The sequence below is a fragment of the Ceratotherium simum genome, chromosome 16 (genome assembly GCF_057802395.1).
Source record: "Ceratotherium simum simum isolate JZ-2026a chromosome 16, ASM5780239v1, whole genome shotgun sequence".
Lineage (NCBI taxonomy): Eukaryota > Metazoa > Chordata > Mammalia > Perissodactyla > Rhinocerotidae > Ceratotherium > Ceratotherium simum.
In genome coordinates, this window is record NC_141915.1 from 37,935,637 (window position 1) to 37,955,708 (window position 20,072).

The 20,072-nt window shown below is 51.9% G+C and overlaps 1 protein-coding gene across 9 annotated transcripts; it reads right to left on the reverse strand.

Annotated features, from left to right (window-relative positions):
* Positions 1-6,725: 6,725 nt before the first annotated feature.
* NFE2L1 (NFE2 like bZIP transcription factor 1) lies at positions 6,726-19,063 on the reverse strand. Of its 9 annotated transcripts, none has more exons than XM_004434619.3 (6): positions 18,958-19,063; positions 16,492-17,509; positions 11,551-11,733; positions 11,076-11,165; positions 10,691-10,849; positions 6,726-9,875 (listed from the first exon to the last, which is right to left on the reverse strand). In XM_004434619.3, exons 2-6 carry the CDS (start codon positions 16,999-17,001, stop codon positions 8,514-8,516), a joined length of 2,304 nt encoding a protein of 767 aa, XP_004434676.1. In that variant the 5' UTR covers positions 17,002-17,509; positions 18,958-19,063; the 3' UTR covers positions 6,726-8,513. The 9 variants fall into 9 exon arrangements, with proteins under 9 accessions (XP_004434676.1, XP_014646256.1, XP_087297161.1 ...); XM_014790770.2 differs by having other exon boundaries at positions 11,551-11,766; XM_087441035.1 differs by having other exon boundaries at positions 11,551-11,766; positions 18,951-19,052.
* Between the last annotated feature and the right edge of the window lie 1,009 nt (positions 19,064-20,072).

Genomic DNA, 20,072 nt, shown 5'->3' on the forward strand with positions numbered 1-20,072 from the left:
GAGCATTTATAATTGCTACAGAGATTGTAAAGATTGTCACATCATTCTGTCTTCATAGTGCTCAAAGTTTGTTTATTTAGCAGTCTGTGTCCTGATGACAATTCCAAACCATGATATGTTTGGAAACGTGGGTTTTTGAGTTAGGTTTAGATCCTGGCTCATGTATTTCATAGATTTGTGTGACCTTAGCTAAATTCAGCTTCTCCAAAATTTCCAGGAACTGGCCCCATGTTTGATCACAAAATGTCATCCATTAGTTTTTTTTTAAATAATTTTATTTATTTATTTTTTCCCCCATAGCCCCAGTAGATAGTTGTATGGCATAGCTGCACATCCTTCTAGTTGCTGTATGTGGGATGCGGCCTCAGCATGGCCAGAGAAACGGTGCGTCAGTGTGCACCTGGGATCCAAACCCGGGCCGCCAGCAGCGGAGCGCGCGCACTTAACTGCTAAGCCACGAGGCTGGCCCAAATGTCATCCATTTTAACATCTTTTCTGCCTATAATTCCAGAGCCAAAGTGGGACGTTTTCTAATAAGCGAAAATAGGATTTCCACTGAGATCAAATCAGTATAACAGTTCAGCTCTACAAACTAGTACAAGCATTTGTTTCGGATAAACTGATGTGTAGGTACTTTTTTTCAGAAAGCCTCCTAGGAGTTTGGGAAGACATAAAATGGAGCTAGGGAGGCCTTTCCGTGTAGAGATCTGAGTGTGTCCTCATAGTTGGCAGCAGCAGAGCAGTCAGCTAGTTTAGAGAGTTGGGTTGAGGGCTGAGGTGTTCTGATTCTGTTCTGCTCATCAGATGCACTGAAATTAGCCTTCAGCCTTGGTGTGTGTCCAGCATGGGCTGCTATTCAGGTTTAGCCTTAACCTTTGGAACCTACTTCATTGTCATTTCTGGCATTCCTGAACTCTTATAAAACCATATCATTCTTCCCCAGGGAAGACATTGAAATGGATAATGCATGCAATGAAAATTGAAGATAAGAGGTATTCACAATTTTATCTTTAAAAGCCAGTTATCACATTTCTATATTCAAAGGTTAAGGATAAATTTTTCTCAAGTGATTGTTGAAGCCACAAATGCATGCAGAAATGTTAGAAATAAAAAATACACATAGGCATAACAGATTCTTAAGTCTGCTTCAGAAAGTATTCGGAGAGCATTTCTTCAGGCAGTGCAAGAATGTGTTTGTTGGATGGCTTCAATGAAATTGCATCATCACAGAAGTGTTTTACACTGGCAGAGCCAGAGAGCCTCCACTGTGTTCAGTTGAATTTCAAGTTAGTACAGCAAATGGGCAGTGTAATGACCACAGAAGCACTCTATCAACTGACGGTGCTCAGGAATAATTGTTTCTGCTTTTCAATGTTATTTGCAAGTTTTGACTACCAATTTTAAATTTTTATTTATTTATTTATTTTCCCCCAAAGCCCCAGTAGATAGTTGTATGTCATAGCTGCACATCCTTCTAGTTGCTGTATGTGGGACGTGGCCTCAGCATGGCCAGAGAAGCGGTGTGTCAGTGCGCGCCCGGGATCCGAACCCCGGGCCGCCAGCAGCGGAGCGCACGCACTTAACTGGTAAGCCATGGGGCCGGCCCTGACTACCAATTTTAAATAATTTTAAATAGTTGAATTTTTAGGTACTAATTTTCAGATACATTCTTATATTCTAGAACTCATTTGGGCTCAGCTCAATTTTATTTTTTTTTTTCGTGAGGAAGATCAGCCCTGAGCTAACATCCGTGCTAATCCTCCTCTTTTTGCTGAGGAAGACCAGCTCTGAGCTAACATCTATTGCCAACCCTCCTCCTTTTTTTTCCCCAAAGCCCCAGTAGATAGTTGTATGTCATAGCTGCACATCCTTCTAGCTGCTGTATGTGGGACGCAGCCTCAGCATGGCCAGAGAAGCAGTGCGTCGCTGCGCGCCCGGGATCCGAACCCGGGCTGCCAGTAGCGGAGCGCGCGCACTTAACTGCTAAGCCATGGGGCCGGCCCTCAATTTGATTTTAACCGTTAGCCATATGTGCTCAACACATCTTTGTAGTCTACGGCCTGTGGCTTTGGGTGTTATAAAGTAATTATTTCCCTCATAGAGAAAGGTGAAATGATTGATAGAGGAAATCGCTACTCCAAAATAACTTGGTAGAACTGGAACTTTGAAATCCAAATTTTCTGCAGTGGCTCTAGATCCTGCACTATGTATGGAGCTGAGTTCTGTTTGAGATCAAATTAATCTGATTAGGTTATCTGATTGGTAACAGTGGTAATCTGATGTACAAATTGGATCTTCTCATGAAGATGTTCTCATTTAAAACTTACGAGCTGATAGACTGAACTAAGTCCAGGCTCATTGTTTTCCCTCTTCTAGAATTTGATTGAAATACAGATACTACCCAGACCAGTATTCAGCTTAATAAAGGAAGGAGTCTTGGTGGCTTCACCTTGCCTTTTAGCAGTAGGAAGCAATCAGGCAGAGGCATCCTGGTGTTCTGGTATGTGATTAAGGAAGTTTGACAGAGGAGCTTAAGATCCCCAGATAATCATCAGTCTCTGATCTGCACACCACCTTGGTTTGACTGTCCAGCATTGAAATTTTCTCCAAAAGTTACTGCTTACCTAGCCAACATGTTCAAAGTTGTTCATCTCTCTTATATGGATGACTTACAATTGACCTTGGCCTTAGGCTCTTCTCTCTGAATAAATTGCTATCGAAAGCAAATGAAATCTGAAATAAAACCTTCCTGCTGGGATAAAAAGCATAGTTGGCCCTTAGGCCAGTGAGGAGGCAGAGCTCTGAGGCAAGGCGGAAACCTTAAATTTACAATATGTGTTGACAATTCAGTTCTGTAGTTTTTGTTTGTAATTAAATAGCTTGTGTTAAAATATTCAACAGCAGGTCTGGGTCTGCACTGCGACCTTGTTGGTTTACATGCTGGATTGTGATAGTACCAGAACCGCTGTTTACCCCACATGGATTTTTAAATCCTAGTTGACTTTGACCAAGTGTGCCCTGTTTACTGCTTGCGTAGCCTCAGGTCAGGCTGGGCAACTTTGGGGCCTGGCTCTGGGACACGCGCCCATTGTTTCAGTTACTGCTCAGGCCCCTAGCTGAGAATCAGAAGGTTTAAGACAACTGAATTAGCCTATTTAAATTTGTGTTTAAAACAAAAGGCAGGGGCTGGCCCCGTGGCTTAGTGGTTAAGTGCGCGTGCTCTGCTACTGGCGGCCCGGGTTCGGATCCCGGGCGCGCAGCGACGCACTGCTTCTCCCGCCATGCTGAGGCCGCATCCCACATACAGCAACTAGAAGGATGTGCAGCTATGACCTACAACTATCTACTGGGGCTTTGGGGGGGGGGGAGGCAGAGCACCAACTCCTTTCCTCCACCTCTCTCCAGGTGAACTAGGTTTGGTTTCCTTTGTTGAAATAGCATCTGGAATTAAATAACAAATACTGTGTAGCCTATCTCCATTCTGCAGCTAAAGTTAGACTGGAAAGGAACCAGCCTTAAGACTTTCATTGGTATTTTTGTGTACTCAGAAAGGAAGACAAGCGTTTCTATCCAACTGATTTTGAAAAAACAACTCTTTAGCAAGGTCTCATATTCTCACTCCTCCGGAGACAACTGGTGCACTAGATTCTGTTTCTCAACTAATTCAGGCAGACGTGAACTTTCAAATAAGTCCTGGACAGAACAAGAACTAGAACTCAAGTCAGCTGTTAAGTTTCACCCCAGAGTCCCCGCATGCTTATTCTCCACTGTGAAGTTCAGAGCTAGACACAAGGAGGATGACTGACCTCTGGGAGAAGAAAGTAAAGGTGAAAGAAAGGTTATTCTTGGTACATGGACAAAATGACAAATCAAAGATCTGTGGGTCCCTTTCACTTCCCATATGGGTCAGTGATAGGAAAACAAGGCTTAACCACTCATGATAATCAAGCACGTGGGTTTCGCTAGAGAATTTCTACACTTGGTTGGGAAAATGACTTCCAAGGAGGCAGACACCATTTGTACATCAATAGCAAATCAACTTCTTGCTGGTCGTGCCTTAAAACCACATTTAGTCTAAGCTTGAAGAAGCTGTTGTCTGGGTCAGTGCCTACTGGATGAGGTAGGAGACTTGAGGGTGCTGGGGATGTTGTTTTTTCTGCAAAGCACTTGTTTTTCCAGCGACTTACAAAACAAACCTGAAGTGCAGCAGGGTCTTGTGTAGCTGGGGGTTGTAAAAGCAGGGACAAGGGCGGCCTGAGCAAGGCAGGCTCCATAGACAGCACCTCCCCATTCCCCGGCTGTGTGACTAATTCAGCTTCCCCTAGTAAAGGTGGGGAGTCAGCCAGCCATGGAGGCCAGGTCTTAGTGACACTGAGCATGTCTCTAGATCACTATTTTCCTCCTCAGTTTTATGTATTTCTTCCAACTGAAATAGCCATGGCTTCATTGGTGAGATCTGTGCAGGGCAGATTTTGAAACAATGGGTCTATTTCCATCTCCTTACATGAATTAAAATGTGTGGAAAAATCGGTTTGAATGAAGCCTAGGACTGCTGAAGTCAAGACAAAGCAAGCCTTCCACCCCCACCTAAGCCTGAGGCCTGCTCATGTCCCTGCCAACCCTCGACCCAGTGAGGGTTGTCTTGGGTGTAGCAGCTCTTGCACAGGCCTTGAGTCCTCATCTTTTCCCTGCCAGAAAAAGCCTTGAAGCTAGAACACCCATTCCACCTGCCAGCAGCAGAAAGAGGTCAGCCCCACAGCAGTGCTGACCAACTTGGCCCAAAGCCCCAGCCAATCAGACTGATCCTAGACACAACTGTACATCTATTCATAAGGGGACGCGGCAGAGGGGGCTGACAAAAATATACTTTCTCAGACCAGGGGCAACACTAGCAAGGAGGGGAGAGCAATTTTTCTTTTGAAAAATCTTTAACTCTGTTAAAAAAAAAAAAGTTGCAGGGGCTGGCCCGGTGGCGTAGCGGTTAAGTGCGCATGCTCCGCTTCGGCGGCTCAGGGTTCGCGGGTTCGGAACCCCAGACACGCACCGAGGCACCGCTTGTCAAGCCACGCTGTGGCTATGTCCCATATAAAGTAGAGGAAGATGGGCACGGATGTTAGCCCAGAGCCAATCTTCCTCTACAAAAAGAGGATTAGCATCGGATGTTAGCTCAGGGCTGATCTTCCTCATCAAAAAAAAAAAAAAGTTGCAAAACAAGATAAAAGTTATAGCCTAATTGTGTGCTAAACAAAGAAAAATACATACACATTTCTAGAAGGGCTACAAAAACATTCCTCTCTGAATTTTGTCACAGTTTTCTGTATATAATTTGTATTTTTTTATCAGCATGAATTAAAGTTTTTCGAGGGCCGGCCCCGTGGCTTAGCGGTTAAGTGCGCGTGCTCCACTACTGGCAGCCCGGGTTCGGATCCTGGGCGCGCACCAAGGCACCGCTTCTCCGGCCATGCTGAGGCCGTGTCCCACATACAGCAACTAGAAGGACGTGCAACTATGACATACAACTATCTACTGGGGCTTGGGGGGGGTGGGAAGGAGGAGGATTGGGAATAGATGTTAGCTCAGAGCCGGTCTTCCTCAGCAAAAAGAGGAGGATTAGCATGGATGTTAGCTCAGGGCTGATCTTCCTCACACACACACACAAGTTTTTCTAACCTAATTTTTAGTCTTTTCCTTTAGGAATCTTTGTTTTACTTGGTTTACAGACATTAATTCCTAATTAGGAAAGAGCTCGTTTGATATGATCAACTCTTGCCAACTAGAGTTGGGGGGAAAAGCCATAGTAAATTGAAACAAATTAATCAATGTTATTCCTGGAATTCTGTTTCACCCCTTAGGATAAACGAGTAGCATCATTAAAGGCCTAGGCTGAGCCAGGTCACACATTGGTACACGGATGGGAGTTCACGATCATAGATTCCATTATGGGGATCACAGCTTCTGGTCCTAAACCTTGTCCAGCAGTCACAGAAACTGCCAGGTGAGCATTCATTCCTCGGGCATTTGCTAAGCACCTACTCCAAGATGGGCATGTGGCAGTTCCAGCCACCACCCAGTACCTGGAAGCATTCAGCTCGTCACAAGCTTGGTATTAAAGCCGGTTTTTGTCTTTTGAGGGAGTACAGATTCTAGTCACCTCAGCTGGGGAGGTTTTCCAGTGCCTTAAACCTAGGTCTAGCTTCCTGTTTCTCTAGTTCTGTGGCCCTGCTCTGTTACACTGAAGTGCCTTGGCCTGTGTTGGTCCCATTGATTTCTGATTTTCACCATTACAGTCGTTGGTGTGACTACACTCCAATGCTCTGCACCCCTTTGGCAGGTGGGGCCGCCAGAGAAATAACAGCAGTCACGATTAAAAATGGTTTGTCACAGGTGGAGAGGCAAGGAGCTGGGCCAGGTGACACCACCTCCACCCAGCCTAGCCACCCTATGAGGAAGAGAGGTGAAGAGGATTCTGAATCCTTCCTCGGAGAGGATTCAGCTGGCAAACCCTGGGGAGGTACATAACACCTGCTTGGAAGGTTTAATACAGTATTTACGACTTTTCTTCTGTCTTCCTAAATTCCTTACCGTCAACCTCCCTTGCTCTCCACCCACCTTCCCATGTGAGCTCTGCCTTAGCCACACAATGGCCAGTCCTCCCCTTTGGGCCTGTTTCCTTTACTCTCAATTTAAATTCAAAGTAGGGAAAAACTGCACTTGAGAATGAGTCATCCATTTTATTTTATTTTATTTTGTCATGTGCTCACAGCATCTCTCTCTCTCTCTCCCCTCTCTCCCTAGCAGGTCACAGAGATAAATTAAAAATAAAATCTACACGGAAAATAATTTATAAAAGCACTTCCCAGGCTCGTGCCTTCTATCCCTACTGCTCAGTTAGAAAGTATCCCCCGACATGGCGGGGAGAATCAGTGCTCCCCTCCCCCCACCCCGAACTCACTCCTGCTAGTCTGGGGCAGACAGTACTCCAGAGCCAGGCAGGGGTGGGGGCAGCAGTGGCAAAAAGTTAGACACTGTGGTCCTGGAACCATCTGGCCACCTTGATGCTCTCCTCTCTGCCTCCCCCATACAGTCCTCCAGGAGCCCCTGCTAAGCTGGGGGTGCGGAGAAGCTGCCTGTGGCCAAGAGCCTGGGGAGGGAGTGCTCTCAGTCCCCATTACATGCACTTCTCATTCTCCTAGAAAGAAACCCAAAAAAGAAAGCAGACGGAGACCTCAGGACAGAGGAGAAAAATCCCAAGTGTTCACACAGTTACACGGAGTCTTTATGGCAAAGAGAACATTTAGCAGCTTTGAATATTGGGGTATCTCCTTTTTACTCAACACAAGCATTCTAGACCCTATAAGTGAAACAGGGCTCAAGCCCTAAAAAATCAAAGCGCAAGAAACTCTAAGAGGACTAGTTTTTTTGTTGTTTGTTGCCGGGTTTTGTGGTTTTTTTGTTTTCTCCAGTGACAAGCCCAGTTGTTAGTAGGGGAGGCCTGAGGGAAGGGTCACTCCCCAGTGTTGTGCTGAATACTGCCTGGCTTCTCCACATCAGCCCCCTGCCTCAGAGCAGCCCCCAGAAGATGAAGGTGGCAAGCCCAGCACTGGGGGCACTACCAGCCCCCCAGCTGCAGAAGAGCTGCAGGCAGCCAGTGAGGGGTGGGCACACGGGCAGGAAGAGAACAGCATTCACATGCAGGCTCTGATGGAGATGGGGGAGCCTCGGCCCCGGCTGGGGGGTGACCAGGCAGAGGGAGACGGAGTGGCGGGCAGTGAGGGACATGCTTGGTGCTGGGGCTGCTGCAACACGGGGCCTCATGATCCTTTTTCTATTCCCTCTACCCTTTGACCCTAACCCTCCAAGTCAGTGTTGGGTCCCAGTGGCTCCCCTAGGATTGAAACACTACAGGACATATCCGAGAGCTCCCCTTCAGGGATGTCAAAGTGCAGGAGCAGAAAGAGTTCACAAAGCCCCTCCCCAAACCCACCCTGTCTGTGTACCACCCCTCCCCTGGGGCGAAGTGGGGTTTATTCACACCAATGACCTGGTTCCACCTAAAACCTGCCGCCTGGAATCCTGGCCAGAGCCAACCTTAACCTGCCCTTTGGTTTTCTTCCTGCTTTGATTTTTTGGGTTTTTTTTTTTTTTTTTTCTTTTTTCCTTCCTTCCTTCCAGGAATGAAACTTTCTACTACTTTCCTCTCCTCTCACAAGTCCCTTCCTTTCCCGTTTGGCCTCTAAGCAATGCCAGCACCACCCCTTCCCTCAAAGAAAAGGAGCAGGGGTGAGGACCCTGTCCACCCAAACAGTCTGGCCACTTCCACTCCCCGCAGTGGGGGAAGCTGAGCCAGACAGCGCCTGCGCCCGCCTCTTCCTGTCCACTGACCCGCAGTCATCCCATCTGAGAAGATCTATTGGATAAGAAGGCATCAAAGTCCCCGCTGTAGGTCCAGGTCCAGGCCCAGCCCTTCTCCAGTTTCCATCTTGGTGAGCGTCAACCCCCCTTCCTCCCCAGGCTCACTTTCTCCGGTCCTTTGGCTTCCTCTCCTGCCGCCGGGCCTGCTGGTCGGCCAAGGTGCGGGGAATAAGGAGCACACTGCCATCCCCGGCATACTGAAGCGCATACTGACTGGGCGAGTAGGGTCGCCCATTCTCATCCCGCAGCCGCCCAAACACCTCCTGGTACAGGCTCTGGACCTTCTGCTTCATCTGCCGCAGGGACCGGAGGAACTCCACCTTCTCTCGCAGCAGTCGGGCTTTGTCGCGCTGCAGGTCCTCCACATCCCGCTCCAGATTCAGGATCGTGTCCAGCTTGCGCTTGCGGCAGTTCTGCGCCGCCATCTTGTTCTTGCCCCGGCGCCGGATGTCACGGATGAGGCTCAGCTGGGCCTCGCTCAGCTGGTATTTGGACAGCAGCTCATTGAACTCCTCCACAGGCAGGTTGATGATTTTGTCATTGGTGAAGGGGATCTTCATGGCTCGGGCTCGATGCTCATCCCGGCTCATCTGCTTGTCTAGGAAGTCAGCCTGCTTCTCCTTGCTGCCTTTCTTGAGGGTGCTGGGTGGTGGCAGGTCAGCGGAGTCGAGGGCACTGGGCGCCATGTTGTACGTGTGGTTGTGGCCCACATGCTCCAAGTAGGGCAGGCAGGAGAGCTGAGACGGATCCTGGTAGCTCATGCGGCAGAACTTGGAATATTCAGGCTGGTAGCCCACAGCTCCCTCAGCCTCTTCCAGATCCAGGGTCTCAGAGTCAGAGCTGTAGCCAACAGCACCTTCCTCAGAAAAGGAGGAAGAGGCTGAGGAAGAAGCAGAGGAGGAAGAGGAGGAGGAGGAGGAGGAAGAAGAAGAGGAGGAGGAAGAAGAGCTGCCTTCAGGGCTGCTCAGGGAGGAAGGGCTATGGCTGGAGTCCAAGGAGAGGCCTGAGTCAGAGTCAAATTCTTCTTCGAGCTGGGAGGCCTGCACAGGGTTAAAGCCTTCTTCAATGGCCAGGTCCATGAGGCTGATCTCATCCAGCATGGCTTCATCTAACAGACCCCCCAGCGGGTCAGGCAGCTCAGGGCCTGCTGTGTCATTGGCTGTGCCATTGAGCTGCGGCGGAAAGAAGAGCCCCGCCAGGTTGGTGGAACCAAAGGTGGAGTTGAGGCTGGTGGAATTGCTGGGGGCCAGTGGCAGCAGCGCAGAGCTGCCAGCCACAGGCAGGCTCTCCACCTCGGGGCTGAAGAGTGAGAAGTCCTGGCTGCAGCCCCCTAGGGATGCCTGATGCAGGCTGACATTCTGATTGATGGGAGTGTTGGGGGCAAGGCTGTAGTTGGTGCTCAGTGGGTCTCCAGGAGGGGCATTGTACAGGATCTCACTTGTTGATGTGTTCACTTCCATGGCCTGGGAGGAGAGAAAAGCATCAGGGGTCACTTGGAGCAGACTCCCTCCCTCCCAGGGGTGGCAGGGGGCTCACATTAGCAGGCACCCAACACAGGCACCAGTGCATGGATATAAAGGCAAGAGACTAGAAACCAGAGCCCACAGCGTCAGCTCCTGGCCCCACCTGGTCTGCCAGGCCTGGCAGAGATGGGTTCTTCCCTGTGGACTCTACCCCAAAACAAGACTGACCAGCTCCTGGTCATGTCCGGCCAGACTCCCCACCTTGGAGGGAGAGGAAGAAAACACCTAAATCTGACTACCTCGTCACTGCACAATCAGCCCAGTGAAAAGAACATCCAGCCTTGAAGCGAGAAAACCTAGCAGCACCACTTGCAGTTTGACCACGGGCACATCACTTAATCTCTCTGAGCTTCAATTTCTTCACCTTTAAAATAATAAAGGGCTGATCAGATGATTGTGAGGGCAAGCGATGACAACGGCTGTAAAGCACTGCATGAACGTTGGCTTTTATTGATGCTAAACCTTGGAGGCACCCAGCCAAGTGATCATCTGCCTGAAGGAAAGGAAGAGGCGTCCGAAGAGGCAGGCCTGCTTTAGAAGGCTTAGCCCCAGGGTTTTAAACTCAAACCCCACTCCTGACTCCACCCCGTACTGTCCCAAGGAGACACCTGGACAGTTACCTGTCAGTGTCCCTACTTTCCCATAGGTCAGATAGAGAGGTGTTACTCTTTCTCTTCCTAGAGATGGAAAAACAACTGAGTGCTAAGATGACCACACAAAGTCGGCAGGTCTGTGCTCTCTTCTGACAGTCCTACCTGCATTTCCATGATGGACATCAGATCTTGCCACTGCTGTTCCAAATCAAATGGTGACTCTGTCCCCGTCAAGAGAGGAGACAAGAGGTTGTTCTGAAGACCTGGGGGCTCACTCTCACTAGGCACGGCTTCTGTTATGCTGGAAATGTCTGCTGGAAACTAGGGCAAAACACAGAGGCTTTAACAGAGGAGAAGGAAAGACCACTTTTTACTTTCCTCCCAGAGACTGCCACCTGAGGTTCTGTTTCTTCCTTCCTCTGAATTCACCCCCAGCAGCCAGGACAAGGCCAACAGCAAGAGCTGGCCCCTCAGGCAGCCACGCAGGGACATGCCATTTGCAGGCTGCCCTGCTGGCTCGGTGGGCTCTCCCTGGAGTCCTGCTCACCTCAGCATCCTCCCCAAAGGGGCAGGTGGCCTCCAGCAGCCTAAGGCACTCTTCCAGGGACAGGGCCGTCTGGTCCTCCCCACCAGGCACCTGTGGCAACAGCAACTGTAAGTCTGACTGACCTGGGCCTTGGCTGCATGCCGGCCAAAGCCTCTTCCCCAGCCTTTCGGAGGAGAAACTAAAAGAGGACCTGCGTGGTTGCAGGCCTGCACTCTCCCTCCATTCCCAGGTAACGGCTGGCCCTGAGTCCCAAACTCCAGGGGAGAACAGAGGGAAAATGGAAGAGTCCTGACACAAGCAGGAAGCTGCCAGGTGCTTTGCCTCCTCTGTGCTGTTTGTTACCAAGGTCTGGCCCCTCAGCCCACTCACTGTGACTTAGAAACCTCAACCCAAAATATACATTCAGGCCCATCCCACAGACACAAACTGCCTTCTCTAAAGAGAAGTTTTTGGAATTGGGCAGAGGTGGGGGTACCTGTGCAGGGAAGCTCTCCCCAGTTTCTCCATCCACTAGCAGGTTTCGTGCCAGAGCTTCTGCACCCTCGCCTGACCAGGTGTCCTCCTGCTCCGTTCCATCTTGCAGTTCCTTATCCACATCCTGCTCCTTCTGGCGATGACTATAGTCAAAAATCTCACGCCCAGCCCCCAGGTCAATATCCTGTCGCCAAAGGATGTCAATCAGATCTATGTCCTGAAAGACAGATCACCATGACTTTAGCTCTCAGGTCCAGGGGCTCCTCCTTGTCCTGCCTCTCAGAGGTCTCTCCTAGCATCACCCCAGTTAGTCCTGGGTGGGGCCCCTCCCAGCCCTACGCCTGCCAACCTCTACCCCCTGGCCCCTTTGTACCAGCAAGGCTTCATTCATCCATTTCTACACAACAGCCTTCAAAAAAAACCACTAACATGACCATCACCATACAGGTCTGTGGGCTTAGGATCCGGACCAGAAACAGCTGGGCCAAAAGGCAGGCCACCTCACTGCTACATAAGAAGGGACGGGGCAGTAGGAGACAATTCTCATTTCAGGAATGGGAATCTCTTAAAACTTGGTTTGTAGGAAGCTGGCCATGGCAAGCAAGGGTGAATTGTCACGCGAAATTGCTTCGAGGTGCCCAGGCTTGCATCAGCCTATGGTGCCATTTCATTTGCATAAAGGGGTGGGGTGGGGTGGGCTGACGAGGAAAAGCCCTGCATTTGCAACCACCTGATGCAACCAGTGACAACAGACAGGCTGTCTCCAGCCCTTCCCACAGCGTTCCGTGGCTGAGGCTGGAGTAGCTCAACACCCACAACTCTTAAAGCCCAAGCTCACCTCAAGATCCATCCCTGCCAGAATCCCCACTCAGCGGATCCTAGCAAGCTGCCTCGATCCCAGGAGAACCTCAGGCAGTCAGATGATCCTCACTGAGCACCCCACCCATGCCACAACCGGCCCCACGGTGTCCCCTCACACCAGTGCTCCCACTCCCTTCCTTACCACACCCCAGGACTTACTGACTCCCCAGCAATCGACCCCCTCAAGGACATAGCCCCCATCACTGTTCAGCCACAACTGCCACCTCAGGCACCAAAATGCCTCCCTCCCGCTCTACCCTGGTGGCTCCTGATCAGTTCCTCCATCAACTGCCACCCCCACTGCCACTAGCATAGAACTCCAATAAATAAGAGCCCTTACGGCTTCCTACACATGCCACCCCCTGTGGCTTAAGAAGCACTAAACTATGCCTTCCATTCAGAGGTTAAAAAGCAGACACATTCCAGAAAGCAATATCCTTAGATTAGACCCACCTCCCTAGCCCTGACCAGGTATCCCTTTCCCACCGTAACGCTCCCTGATCCTAAGACCTCCCAGGTGTACCTCTCCCTTTGGTCTCCCCACATACACCAACCTGAACAGAAGCCCTGGACCCAGGAGCAGAGGGGGGCTGGGCCACCCGGTGACCAGCCAGCAAAGAGTTAAGGGGCTGGCTCCCTTTGGCATGGCCCCCACCACTGTGAGAGCTGCGGTCCAGGCGGGTCATGGTCTGCGAGATGAGCCCCAGGGCAGCCGGTGCCGGGAAGCCGGACAGGGGGCTGCAAGGAGCTCTTGGCTTGCAGGGAGCACACAAGGCTGGAAGGGTGGCCCCTTGCTAGCTCCGAGGGGCCCGAGGACGGTGCCCCGCCCGTGCTGCTGCCTGGGCGGCCCAACCCAGCCCCCTTCCTCCATCCTTGAGCAGCCCCCTCCCACCTCACAGCCCCAGTTCCACTCAGGCGCCCGGCAGCCCCCACCCTGAGCTCACCGCAGAGGCTGCAGTGAGATGGGACTCCCACCCCATGCTCCGTGCTCAAGCTGCAGAGGAAAGCAAGCTCCCTCCTGGGCCTATCCTCCCGCTCCTCCCTCTCTCCCCCTCCCGACGCCCCCCAAACTTGTTACCTAGGCTGCAGCAAGGAGCCAATCCCCTCCCCCTCCCACCCCGCAGGTCACTGCTGAGGCTGCAGAGAGCCAATCCCCTCCCCCAGGTCAGCAGCTGGGCTGCGGAAAGAGCCAATCCCCTCCCACTGTCGTTACCTAGGCTGCGACGAGAGCCAATCTCCTCCCCCAAGTCTCCGCTGGAGATGCGGAAGGAGCCAATCCCCTCCCACCGCCTGTTACCTAGCTGCAGCCGTGAGCCAATCTCTGCACCAGGGCAGCTGGAGAAGCTGCCGCAAAGAACCAGCCCATCCCTGGGCCGCCTCCGTCTCCTCAAGGAGACGCACCCAGGGGCGGGCAGCCCCACCCAGCCCAGTAAGCCAGCCGGGGTGGCGCAGTGAGAGAGCCCTGGGGGGAAGGGGTGCCACTCTCCCTCCTGTCGCATCCTGCTTACCCAGCCCACTCAGGACCGGGCAGACACTCCTCCCACAGCTTCTCCGGGAATCTAAGTTCTTCCCTGAAAGTGGAAGGAGTTTTCCTGTTCCTCAGGAGGGCTGTGGCCAGTCGTCTTCAAGCCCAAGGATCACAGGCTAGACTGGGCAGGAACTCAGTGCACCCAGACCCACTGTGAGCCAGGGGCTTTGTCACCCTATAATAGGCTAGAGGAGAAGAAGAGGAAAAGCCATTTGCACACATGCAGCGATGTCACAGTGCCGGCCAGGCCCAGCCCCAGGCAAGAGGAGGGTGACAGAAGCCTGAAAGCCAGCAGTGAAGGAGACAGGTGCTCCCCAACATCCTGACTACAAAGGCGTCCCCCACTCTCCCTATACCCCAGCTTGTTCAAGAGCATTCTCTGGCCCACATCTCTAAAGCAGGAAAGAAGCTCCTGAGAGAATCAGGATCACATTTCCAACTCCCATCCTCACTGCCGCTCCCTTTGAGCCTAAGGTCAGGTCAGGGACAGTATGTTCTCCTTGGTCCCGGACGGCTCCTCGCCTGGAAAGAGCTGTACACAGGCTACCCCCTGCTCTGGGCAGAGTGCCAACCTCAAGGGGAATCCTATCCCTGACAAGGGCCTGGGCTATGGCTGTCCATCGAACAGGCCTGGCAGCAGGGGAGCGCTGCCACCCCAGGGATAATACCAGCTCCAGCAGTGCCTGTCACATGCTCTGGACCTGAGTATTTTTATCCCTGAGTTGCTGAGGAAATGTTGTTCTAGACACATAATAATCCTCCCTTCCCCCATATCCAGCCTGGGCCTCTAATGCTGACCCACCCCCAGCCCCCACAGGGAGCAGTGAAGGCCTGGGTCAGGGAAAGCAGAACCTTCACGAAAGCCAAGCAATGGAGGAAAGGAGGGTCCAAGTCCCATCCCATTCCACCGCAACCCATCCAATTATATCCAAAACATCCCACCCCATCCCATCCCAGGAAAACTCCCCGCACGAACAGGAATGGAGCTACCCCTGCAGGGTTCCCAGGCACGAGCCCAACTACACCCACCCCCTGGGGCGCTACACTGGGGCAGGTGGACGGAAAAGGAGGCTGGGAGGCATACTTCTTCAAATCACTGTGCCAAGACTAGAGCTCATTTGAAGGAAAAGGACAGAGGAAGCAGAAGAAAGGTAAAAGTAGCCAGTGGTATTGTACGAATCTAAGAAAAGAGGCACTGAAAGGTAAGGAATGCTCATGGATCCCATGCTCAGATAATTCTAGTCTCTCTCAAAGTAGATCCAGTATGAGCCAGCTGAGCATAGACAGCAACCCTGGCACTACTGACATTTGGGGGCTGTCCTGTGCTTTTTAGGAAAGTTAGCAGCACCCCTGGCCTCTCCTCGCTAGATACCAATAGCACTTTCTCCAGCTGTGACAACCAAAACTGTCTCTAGACGTTGCCACATGTACCCTGGGGGACAAAAATCACCCCTAGTTGAGGACCACTGGCCCAGAGTAAGCCACGTGCTTTGACAGTCACTACATTCAGAACTCAGCTCAGGAACGGGCTCAAACACAGGACGGGAGGCAAAACATGGTTTGACGGGTAGGCAGAAAGGGCCAAGTTCTGCAGCATCTGTAAAACTTTTTACACACTTCCATATGCCCTCTCCCCAAACATCCCCACCAAAGACTCAGCTCTGGAAAACCCAGCCCAGTGCAATCCAGTCTTCTTTCCCTAATGGCCAGGAGAGCACAATCAGCCTTTTTTCAAGCTCCTTAAGGCAGAGTGGCAAGCCGGGATCAAACACAAAGTTCAAAGCAGTCTTATCACCAAGGTGGTGGGGCAGGGGCCGCAGAGCCACTCACATTGTTGAAAGCACCTGTAGGACTTTCTGCCCAAAAAAGTATATGTCAGTATATCAGCCACCTGTCAGGAGCTAAAGATCTCTGACACTCAGAGCAAGCTGACTTAGGCAGGAGATGGCAGTTTCTCTTCTAGCTCCTAGCCCTCTCCTCCCTACTCCCTGCAGTGGGCCTTTAGCAAAGAATGGGAGCCTTGGCCCTCTCACAGCCAAGAATAACTATCTAAATCTACCCCGGGCTCAGGCCCAGGAGAGCCGACTTAACAGGACCTTACAACAACAGGCCTGACCACAAAGGAGGAGAACTTCAGGATATGTATGTATGTTTTGATGTGGGGGAAGGTACAAGGCAAGAGTCCACAAAGTATTTGTGTCTTAGCAACAGATACACACCGCATCAAAGCCCATCACAACAGGACTCCCTCCCCCACCCCGGGCCTCCCGGAGTCATGTTGAAATCCAAGCAGTAAACACACTGGCATGTTCTAGGAACCTCCCACTGCCCTGACAGTACATTTAGAGGTGGGTCAATGGTTCAACACAAGGAAATGCTCCCAGCCCCCAATCCTAGTCAGACAATTCAGCCCATTCCTATCCAAGAACAATCCCTGAGACCCCTCTGGAACCTCTGTGGTTCTTTACAGGGGTTGGTACTATGACCATACTCCTTCAGCCCAACCCCCCAACCCCAAACCCCTCCCACCCACCCCTCCATGTGGCCACTAACCTCTTTGGTTAAGTCTCCACTGACTGGAGGGGCTACAGCCCCCAAATCCTCCAAATCTTCACTGAATCCCTGCTCCGTTTCGCTTTCTCGCACCCCGTTGTCTGGGCCTGTCACATCTTGGAGGCCACTGGAACTCTCGAGGGCAAGGCCTGAGCTGGGCTGGCTGCCAGAGACAGACCCCTCCGGATCCCGGTGGACCAGCCAGGCGTTTACCTCAGTGGTCGGCACCTGGAACCTGTCCAGGGCCCTCACCTGACTGAGGAGCCGCCGGGCAGTGAAGTAATTGTCCAGGTCTATGCTCTTGGGGTGGATACCATAGCCATCCAAGGTATTCCTCAGGTTGTGGAACTGGGTCTGAGTATAGGCAGAACTGGGCCCCAGGATGATCTCCCGGAGCGGGGGGAGCTGTGAGGTCAGGTAAGTATCCACGTCCACCCGCACCCCAATCAAACTCAGCAGAATGGTGAACTGGAGGAGTCCTTCCGTTAAGTATTTCTTCAGAGAAAGCATTGCTGAAGGACCAGAATGTTTATGCTTTTTGGTTTTTAAATCTTCCAAAAGACAAATCAAGGCCACTGCTCTGCTGCTCCAGCCAGCAAGTTACCCTCCTCAGTGCCAAACCCTGTACCTGACCCTGGCAGAACAAAGGGGCTGAGCTCCCTGACGGCCTCAGAGGAAAGCACACCCCGTGGAGCCAAGGCCACTCCAGACCACATTCACTTTTCCCTTCTCGACACCTCACCTCAGAAAGTGCAACTGTTCCTAACCCAGTCCAGGCCCTGAGGGCCCACGTGACTTACTGTCTCCACAGTCCACATACAGTCACTTCCTCACTCACGTTAGTTGTCCTCTCTGTAGATTCCACTGCAGGCTGTTCTCAGGAACAGCTGACGGATTTTTTTTTTTTTTTCCTTCTCCCTTCTAAGGTTTATTTTCTTTGGCTGGAGCTACAGGCCTTTTGTCTTGGGTCAGAGTGTCCCTCCTCCTCCACACTTACCAGGGGGGTTTCCAGAGAAACCTGAAATAGGAATCACAAGAGCAACAGGATAAGATTCCACAATTTTCACACCATGATCAAGGCAGAAGGTAGAAAACATATTAAAAGGCCACTTTCATTTTTTTATTGAAAAATCAATCAACTATTATACTCTCAGAAAAACAAAAACCTATTATAGACAGAACAACAACTATGAAAGGAAGATATCTGCTCACAAAGGATCCCAGTTTCTGGATACTAAATTTGCAATACCGTGAAAGGTAGCTTGTTTTGGATAAGCAGATAATGCCCAGAGCATCCAAAATATTTTACATGTTATCTGATTTACCAACCCTCCCCCCACCCCCTACACACACTACCCAGCTTCTATTTTTAGCGTGAGAAGTCCACTTCCTATCTTAAAGGAAAGTTGGTTTCCCAGCTCTCAGGAGAAAACTGCCTACAATCGTTGTGCCCTCCAGTTCTAAAGGGGAGGGAGAGATTACGAATGGGTGAGAGTATAAAAGGACTTGAGGATAACGTTCAGGCCACCACCTCACAGAAAAGAATAATGCCTTTTGTTTTTCCAACTTTGAAATCTGATTTGCCTGTCTTATCACTTTCATATTAAAAAAAAAAAAAGGGAGGGGGTGAGAGGGATGGGGTGGAGGCTGAGGAAGGATTATTCGGTCCAGATTTTGCACAGGCAGGTTTTATTTTCATTCATATGACCTTCTGAGCCAAAGCAGGAGAATATGGCCAAGTTCTCAACCCAGATAGCCAAGTGGGGAGAGAGTAAATCTGCATGTCTTTCAGTTTCTGGTCTCTACTTTTGAGCTTTCATTAACCTCAAACCAAGATATAGCTCTCCCCTCTTCACTGATGTGACCCATCTACCAACTTCGTCGTAAAGGGGAAGAGGGACAGACGCACGAACACACACGTACACACCCTTATTTGGTTAGAGTAAACACAATTGCGACCCATAATTCCTGCTTACACTACTCTCCCGTTCTCACGCATTTCATTACTAAAATCTCCCAAGAGCCTCTGGCTGAGCCCGTTCCCACCCTGCCCCGGATACCCGAGTCTGGCTGGGACCAAGTCGCCATGCCCGCTCTCGGCGCCTCGGCTTCTAGCCTTCTGAGGCAGCAGCGAACAAGTGCTACTTTCCTGGCCTTGACCCACCCGTCGGCCAAACCCCACCCCGCCCTCCGTCCCTATGGCCCCACCCCGCTCCCAAGCCTGGGCCTAACACCACGCCCTCCCGTGCCCTCAGCCCTCCCCAGTCCAACCCACCCGGAGCCAGCTTTCTCTACGGCCTCGCGGCCCCTCCCTGTCAGGCCCAAGGCCCGGCCCCGACGCGAGCACCGCTCGGCCGCCCGCTCCCGCCTCCTGCCGCTCAGCTCCACCCCGCCGCCCCTCACCCCATAAGCCTCGGCCCTGCGGCGCTGCACCCCTCCCGTCAGGGAAAGGAATGTGCCTGATACCCGCTGCTGAGCTCAGCGTCCGCCACTGCCGCCACAGCAGGCGCTCGGCCCGACTCCCGGCCTTGCCGCCGCCACCGCCGGCCGGCCTAGAGCTCCCCTACCTCCGCTTCCCTCCCCGCCCCCTCCTCCCACCTCACTAGGAAGCCCACCCCGTCCTCCTCAGGAACACGTTCCTCCAATCAACGAGCCGCGACTGTGGCCGTCGCCGGATGTCGCTTTGATTGACAGCAGAGAGAGCCCAATGGCTGCGTGTGCCTCCTCCTCCCTCTCACGATTTTCCAAGACTGACATGGTCCACGGCCCAATAGGCGTGTAGGCCCGCCCCACGGCGTGGGCCCACCAATAAGTAGGACGAAGGCCCTATCGCCCTGCATTCTGGACCCTTCCGCCGTGCGCCGGCCGCGGGAGGTCTTACAGGCTGGGCACGGAGTAAAGTGTGCAGGCTGAGCGCTTCCAGTGCATTCTGTGGCGGGGGGATAAGGGCTTTGGTCTGGGGATGGGAGGTGGTGTCGCTGCCGGAGCGGAGAATCCCCACCTTGAGGGTTCTCTCAGTGACTTGCAAAAGTCCAGTGAGACCTGAGGAAGCCGAGGCGGGGCACAGAGCATGTGTTTCGTGTGGTGGCGACGCTCGTGCTTCCATCTTGGGTGCTGGCAGCGGAAACCGCTCTCCCAGTTTCCGCTCCGTGCGGGCCTGGTGCCGCGTGCCCCAGGCAAGGGTCACATCGCGGGAACGGCGCTGCGGACGGGTTGCGGCGACGGTGGTGGGACGTAGGCGGTGTGAGGGCTGTGGTGTAGAGATTTTTGTCATGATAGAGATACCCTGAAGAGCTCACCCTTTCCTCTCTCGTCTCCGTACCCACCCTCCCACGGACCTTAGTCTTGCCTTTCAGGAGCTTTCCTCAGTCTCTGGTGGTCTCCAGTTTCGTTTAGACAACATCTTTGTGATTTTCAAACATTAGTTTATCCCCAACGTCACTTGGGGAGCTTGTTGAACTTGCAAATTCTGAGGCCCTGTTCCAGAAATTCTGATTCGCTTACCCTGGGGTGTAGGCCAGGTAACCTGCCTGCTTAGTAAACAACTGGGGTAATTTTAATACAGCTGGTCAAAAGACCGC